This window comes from Oncorhynchus clarkii, unplaced genomic scaffold (genome assembly GCF_045791955.1).
Source record: "Oncorhynchus clarkii lewisi isolate Uvic-CL-2024 unplaced genomic scaffold, UVic_Ocla_1.0 unplaced_contig_8786_pilon_pilon, whole genome shotgun sequence".
Taxonomy (NCBI): domain Eukaryota; kingdom Metazoa; phylum Chordata; class Actinopteri; order Salmoniformes; family Salmonidae; genus Oncorhynchus; species Oncorhynchus clarkii.
Window position 1 is genome coordinate 62,501 of NW_027258507.1, and position 7,915 is coordinate 70,415.

The following is a 7,915-nucleotide window of genomic DNA, read 5'->3' on the forward strand; positions in this document are numbered from 1 at the left end:
AGGGTGCTATAGTACTGCACTAACTAGGGAATAGGGTGCTATAGTAGTGCACTAACTAAGGAATAGGGTGCTGTAGTAGCGACTAAGTAGGGAATAAGGTGCTATAGTACTGCACTAACTAGGGAATAGTGTGCTGTAGTAGCGCATTAACTAGGGAATAGGGTGCTATAGTAGTGCACTAACTAAGGAATATGGTGTTATAGTAGTGCACTAACTAGGGAATAGGGTGCTATAGTAGTGCACTAACTAGGGAATAGGGTGTTATAGTAGTGCACTAACTAGGGAATAGGGTGCTATAGTAGTGCACTAACTAAGGAATATGGTGCTATAGTAGCGCACTAAGTAGGGAATAGGGTGTTATAGTAGTGCACTAACTAGGGAATAGGGTGCTATAGTAGTGCACTAACTAAGGAATAGGGTGTTATAGTAGTGCACTAACTAGGGAATAGGGTGTTATAGTAGTGCACTAACTAGGGAATAGGGTGCTATAGTAGTGCACTAACTAAGGAATATGGTGCTATAGTAGCGCACTAAGTAGGGAATAGGGTGTTATAGTAGTGCACTAACTAGGGAATAGGGTGTTATCGTAGTGCACTAACTAGGGAATAGGGTGCTATAGTAGTGCACTAACTAAGGAATATGGTGCTATAGTAGCGCACTAAGTAGGGAATAGGGTGTTATAGTAGTGCACTAACTAGGGAATAGGGTGTTATAGTAGTGCACTAACTAGGGAATAGGGTGCTATAGTAGTGCACTAAGTAGGGAATAGGGTGTTATAGTAGTGCACTAACTAGGGAATAGGGTGTTATAGTAGTGCACTAACTAGGGAATAGGGTGTTATAGTAGTGCACTAACTAGGGAATAGGGTGTTATAGTAGTGCACTAACTAGGGAATAGGGTGCTATACTAGTGCACTAACTAAGGAATATGGTGCTATAGTAGCGCACTAAGTAGGGAATAGGGTGTTATAGTAGTGCACTAACTAGGGAATAGGGTGCTATAGTAGTGCACTAACTAGGGAATAGGGTGCTATAGTAGTGCACTAACTAGGGAATAGGGTGTTATAGTAGTGCACTAACTACGGAATAGGGTGTTATAGTAGTGCACTAACTAGGGAATAGGGTGTTATCGTAGTGCACTAACTAGGGAATAGGGTGTTATAGTAGTGCACTAACTAGGGAATAGGGTGTTATAGTAGTGTGTGTGTGTGTGTGTGTGTGTGTGTGTGTGTGTGTGTGTGTGTGTGTGTGTGTGTGTGTAAAAAGACAGTTGGGTTGGAATGTTACTGTCTTCCCGTTCACACCTTGGAACGTTATCAGGCTTCCTGTCTGAACCAGCAGTCTTCCTTCAACACGCAGAGCACAGAGGGGTCTGGGGTTGAGGTTGGGGTCTGGGGTTGAGGTCTGGGGTTGAGGTTGGGGTCTGGGGTCTGGGGTTGTAGTCTGGGGTTGAGGTTGGGGTCTGGGGTTGAGGTCTGGGGTTGAGGTCTGGGGTTGAGGTTGGGGTCTGGGGTTGAGGTTGGGATCTGGGGTTGTAGTCTGGGGTTGTGGTCTGGGGTTGAGGTTGGGGTCTGGGGTTGTAGTCTGGGGTTGTGGTCTGGGGTTGAGGTTGGGGTCTGGGGTTGAGGTTGGGATCTGGGGTTGTAGTCTGGGGTTGAGGTCTGGGGTCTGGGGTTGTAGTCTGGGGTTGAGGTCTGGAGTTGTAGTCTGGGGTTGTGGTCTGGGGTTTGGGGTTGAGGTCTGGGGTCTGGGGTCTGGGGTTGAGGTTGGGGTCAGGGGTTGAGGTTGGGGTCTGGGGTTGAGGTCTGGGGTTGAGGTCAGGGGTTGAGGTCTGGGGTTGAGGTTGGGGTCTAGGGTTGTAGTCTGGGGTTGAGGTCAGGGGTTGAGGTCTGGGGTTGAGGTTGGGGTTGAGGTCTGGGGTTGAGGTCTGGGGTTGAGGTTGGGGTTGGGGTCTGGGGTTGTAGTCTGGGGTCTGGGGTTGAGGTTGGGGTCTGGGGTTGAGGTTGAGGTCTGGGGTTGAGGTTGGGGTCTGGGGTCGGGGATTGAGGTTGAGGTCTGGGGTTGAGGTCTGGGGTCTGGTGTTGAGGTCTGGGGTCTGGGGTTGAGGTTATGGTCTGGGGTTGAGGTCTGGGGTTGGGGTTGGGGTATGGGGTTGAGGTCTGGGGTCTGGGGTTGAGGTCTGGGGTCTGGGGTTGAGGTTGGGGTCTGGGGTTGAGGTCTGGGGTTGAGGTTGGAGTTGAGGTCTGGGGTCTAGGGTTGAGGTTGGGGTCTGGGGTTGAGGTTGGGGTCTGGGGTCCGGGGTTGAGGTCTGGGGTTGTGGTTGGGGTCTGGGGTTGAGGTCTGGGGTTGAGATTGGGGTCTGGGGTTGAGGTCTGGGGTTGAGGTTGGGGTTGGGGTCTGGGGTTGAGGTTGGGGTCTGGGGTCGAGGTCTGGGGTTGAGGTTGAGGTCTGGGGTCTGGGGTTGAGGTTGGGGTCTGGGGTTCGGGGTTGAGGTTGGGGTCTGGGGTTGAGGTCTGGGGTCTGGGGTTGAGGTCTGGGGTCTGGGGTTGTAGTCTGGGGTTGAGGTCTGGGGTTGAGGTTGGGGTTGGGGTCTGGGGTTGTAGTCTGGGGTCTGAGGTTGGGGTCTGGGGTTGAGGTTGAGGTCTGGGGTTGAGGTTGGGGTCTGGGGTCTGGGGTTGAGGTTATGGTTTGGGGTTGAGGTCTGGGGTTGGGGTATGGGGTTGAGGTCTGGGGTCTGAGGTTGGGGTCTGGGGTTGAGGTTGAGGTCTGGGGTTGAGGTTGGGGTCGGGGATTGAGGTTGAGGTCTGGGGTTGAGGTCTGGGGTCTGGTGTTGAGGTCTGGGGTCTGGGGTTGAGGTTATGGTCTGGGGTTGAGGTCTGGGGTTGGGGTATGGGGTTGAGGTCTGGGGTCTGGGGTTGAGGTTGGGGTCTGGGGTTGAGGTTGGGGTCTGGGGTCTGGGTTGAGGTCTGGGGTTGAGGTTGGAGTTGAGGTCTGGGGTCTAGGGTTGAGGTTGGGGTCTGGGGTTGAGGTTGGGGTCTGGGGTCCGGGGTTGAGGTCTGGGGTTGTGGTTGGGGTCTGGGGTTGAGGTCTGGGGTTGAAATTGGGGTCTGGGGTTGAGGTTGGGGTTGGGGTCTGGGGTTGAGGTTGGGGTTGAGGTCTGGGTTGAGGTTGGGGTCTGGGGTTGAGGTTGGGGTCTGGGGTCGAGGTCTGGGGTTGAGGTTGAGGTCTGGGGTCTGGGGTTGATGTTGGGGTCTGGGGTTGAGGTTGGGGTCTGGGGTTCGGGGTTGAGGTTGGGGTCTGGGGTTGAGGTCTGGGGTCTGGGGTTGAGGTCTGGGGTCTGGGGTTGTAGTCTGGGGTTGAGGTCTGGGGTTGAGGTTGGGGTTGGGGTCTGGGGTTGTAGTCTGGGGTCTGAGGTTGGGGTCTGGGGTTGAGGTTGAGGTCTGGGGTTGAGGTTGGGGTCTGGGGTCGGGGATTGAGGTTGAGGTCTGGGGTTGAGGTCTGGGGTCTGGTGTTGAGGTCTGGGGTCTGGGGTTGAGGTTGTGGTCTGGGGTTGAGGTCTGGGGTTGGGGTATGGGGTTGAGGTCTGGGGTCTGAGGTTGGGGTCTGGGGTTGAGGTTGAGGTCTGGGGTTGAGGTTGGGGTCGGGGATTGAGGTTGAGGTCTGGGGTTGAGGTCTGGGGTCTGGTGTTGAGGTCTGGGGTCTGGGGTTGAGGTTATGGTCTGGGGTTGAGGTCTGGGGTTGGGGTATGGGGTTGAGGTCTGGGGTCTGGGGTTGAGGTTGAGGTCTGGGGTCTGAGGTTGGGGTCTGGGGTCTGGGGTTGAGGTCTGGGGTTGAGGTTGGAGTTGAGGTCTGGGGTCTGGGGTCTAGGGTTGAGGTTGGGGTCTGGGGTTGAGGTTGGGGTCTGGGGTCCGGGGTTGAGGTCTGGGGTTGTGGTTGGGGTCTGGGGTTGAGGTCTGGGGTTGAAATTGGGGTCTGGGGTTGAGGTTGGGGTTGGGGTCTGGGGTTGAGGTTGGGGTTGAGGTCTGGGTTGAGGTTGGGGTCTGGGGTTGAGGTTGGGGTCTGGGGTCGAGGTCTGGGGTTGAGGTTGAGGTCTGGGGTCTGGGGTTGAGGTCTGGGGTTGATGTTGGGGTCTGGGGTTGAGGTTGGGATCTGGGGTTCGGGGTTGAGGTTGGGGTCTGGGGTTGAGGTTGGGTTCTGGGGTTGAGGTTGGGGTTGGGGTTGGGGTCCAGACAGAACAGTCCAGACAGAACAGTCCAGACAGAACACTTCAGACAGAGAGGTCCAGACAGAACACTCCAGACAGAACACTCCAGACAGAACACTCCAGACAGAACAGTCCAGACAGAACAGTCCAGACAGAACACTCCAGACAGAACACTTCAGACAGAGAGGTCCAGACAGAACACTCCAGACAGAACACTTCAGACAGAACAGTCCAGACAGAACTCTTCAGACAGAGAAGTCCAGACAGAACTCTTCAGACAGAACACTCTAGACAGAACTCTTCAGACAGAGAAGTCCAGACAGATCTCTTCAGACCGAACAGTCCAGACAAAACAGTCCAGACAGAACAGTCCAGACAGAGAAGTCCAGACAGAACCCTTCAGACAGAACTCTTCAGACATAACACTACAGACAGAACAGTCCAGACAGAGAAGTCCAGACAGAACAGTCCTGTTTGCAGTCACTAACATATCTATCTGATTCTAACAGCTGGAACCCTTTAGTCACTAACAGATCTATCTGATTCTAACAGCTGGAACCTCCAGTCACTAACAGATCTATCTGATTCTAATAGCTGGAACCTCCAGTCACTAACATATCTATCTGATTCTAACAGCTGGAACCTCCAGTCACTAACAGATCTATCTGATTCTAATAGCTGGAACCTCCAGTCACTAACATATCTATCTGATTTTAACAGCTGGAACCTCCAGTCACTAACAGATCTATCTGATTCTAATAGCTGGAACCTCCAGTCACTAACATATCTATCTGATTCTAACAGCTGGAACCTCCAGTCACTAACAGATCTATCTGATTCTAACAGCTGGAACCTCCAGTCACTAACATATCTATCTGATTCTAATAGCTGAAACCCTTTAGTCACTAACAGATCTATCTGATTCTAATAGCTGGAACCTCCAGTCACTAACATATCTATCTGATTCTAACAGCTGGAACCTCCAGTCACTAACATATCTATCTGATTCTAACAGCTGGAACCTCCAGTCACTAACATATCTATCTGATTCTAATAGCTGGAACCTCCAGTCACTAACATATCTATCTGATTCTAACAGCTGGAACCTCCAGTCACTAACATATCTATCTGATTCTAACAGCTGGAACCTCCAGTCACTAACAGATCTATCTGATTCTAACAGCTGGAACCTCCAGTCACTAACATATCTATCTGATTCTAACAGCTGGAACCTCCAGTCACTAACATATCTATCTGATTCTAATAGCTGGAACCTCCAGTCACTAACATATCTATCTGATTCTAACAGCTGGAACCTCCAGTCACTAACATATCTATCTGATTCTAACAGCTGGAACCTCCAGTCACTAACATATCTATCTGATTCTAATAGCTGGAACCCTTTAGTCACTAACATATCTGATTCTAATAGCTGGTAACATATCTGTTGTCTCCTGTAGATCCACATTCCAGAGTGATCCTGAGGACCAAGAGCTCCTTCGACCCTCTCAGCAGCTATATCAACGCCAACTACATTAGGGTAAGTTATGCACACACACACACACACACACACACCAATGCCAATTACAGGGTAAGCATGTGAGCCCAGGGACTGTTCAGGGTTCTTAACCATTGTTTGTGAACACATTGAATTCTGAACCCAAACCAAAACAGGTGGATGTTGTGTTTGTAAAACAACAGTGATCACTTAGTTAGAGCCAAAATGGCACATGATAGCGCTCTCATAATGAACAGGTAAAAAACATTTCCTGAAAGTTGTCTGTACAGGTATGCATAGCCAGATTATAACAGATTAAAGTTGTCTGTACAGGTATGCATAGTCAGATTATAACACAGATTAAAGTTGTCTGTACAGGTATGCATAGTCAGATTATAACACAGATTAAAGTTGTCTGTACAGGTATGCATAGTCAGATTATAACACAGATTAAAGTTGTCTGTACAGGTATGCATAGTCAGATTATAACACAGATTAAAGTTGTCTGTACAGGTATGCATAGTCAGATTATAACACAGATTAAAGTTGTCTGTACAGGTATGCATAGTCAGATTATAACACAGATTAAAGTTGTCTGTACAGGTATGCATAGTCAGATTATAACACAGATTAAAGTTGTCTGTACAGGTATGCATAGTCAGATTATAACAGATTAGAGATTAGAACGGAACTCATGAAACATAGTTACATTTTTTTCATTCTATCACCCTGGATTCTAACTGGTCATCTTTAGTTTAGTTCATGCCTTCATATTTCATATTATATTATGCAGTCATATCCCAGTGTTGTTGAACTGATTGGTGTGATATAAGACTTGTTCCCTTTTTAAACAAACAAACAACTTCAGATTCTCCCTATCGGGTTTCTCCATCTTGGGAAAGAAAAGCGTAGCAGTGAGGCCAGGGGAGCGAGGACATTGTTTCTGTTGTTTCCATGTAAGTCTATGGAGAGAACAGAAGGAGAGAGAGGGCAGGCCGGAGGAACTAGTGAACTCACTCTCTAATGACCCGTTGAGCTGCAGATACAATAGGGCCACTTCCCCTGTAGTCACTGCAGGAAGCTCAACTACTAGCATGACTTCAAAATGGCACCCTGTTCCCTATTTAGTGCAATACATTCTGGTCAAAAGTAGTGCACTATATAGGGAATAGGGTGCCATATGGGACATAACACTCTCATTTTCTCTTTCACACCATAGAGGCTATTCAGACCTGCTGTGGTTTATCTCTCTCTGGACAGTAGCTAACACCATAGAGGATAATCAGACCTGCTGTGGTTTATCTCTCCCTGGACAATAGCTAACACCATAGAGGATATTCAGACCTGCTGTGGTTTATCTCTCTCTGGACAGTAGCTAACACCATAGAGGATATTCAGACCTGCTGTGGTTTATCTCTCTCTGGACAGTAGCTAACACCATAGAGGCTATTCAGACCTGCTGTGGTTTATCTCTCTCTGGACAGTAGCTAACACCATAGAGGATAATCAGATAATTGGCCCAGCGTCGTCCGGGTTTGGCCGCGGTAGGCCGTCATTGTAAATTGGTTCTTAACTTACTTTCCTAGTTAAATAAAGGTTAAATAAAACAATTATAAAAAATATATAAATAGCAGCACACATTAAGACAGAAATACGAACACCTAATGAATGGGTTAGTGACTATGCTGTCTAAACAACCTGTCCATTCATCATGCCTTAACAAGCTAGTCCCCAGTCTAGTGACGGTTTACAAAAACTATTTTGGTCCAGTCAAGAATTCCTGTGTACCAGTTTGATAATAGCCCTCCCTCCCTCCCTCCCTCCCTCTCTCTGACATCTGCAGGGTTACCTAGGCGATGAGAAGGCCTACATCGCCACCCAGGGTCCCATGATCAACACAGTGAATGATTTCTGGCAGATGGCCTGGCAGGAAGACTGTCCTGTCATCATCATGATCACCAAGCTCAGGGAAAAGAACGAGGTACGGGTGCACTCACTCACTCACTCACTCACTCACTCACTCACTCACACACACACACACACATACACACACACACACACACACACACACACACACACACACACACACACACACACACACACACACACACACACACACACACACACACACACACACACACACACACACACACACACACACACACACACAGGAACCCATAGATAGGTGTAAACAAATATGTACGTGATTCTACA

The 7,915-nt window shown here is 49.2% G+C and overlaps 1 protein-coding gene across 1 annotated transcript in view; it reads left to right on the forward strand.

Moving 5' to 3' along the window:
• The window catches only part of LOC139397133 (receptor-type tyrosine-protein phosphatase R-like), a gene marked incomplete at its 3' end in the record, with an annotated part of 41,917 nt that extends 34,235 nt beyond the window's left edge, over positions 1-7,682 (forward strand). Inside the window, exons 9-10 of the mRNA XM_071144008.1 lie at positions 5,664-5,743; positions 7,545-7,682. Of these exons, the coding sequence (XP_071000109.1) occupies positions 5,664-5,743; positions 7,545-7,682 (218 nt within the window). The remainder of the gene's footprint in view (positions 1-5,663; positions 5,744-7,544) is intronic.
• Positions 7,683-7,915: the final 233 nt, after the last annotated feature.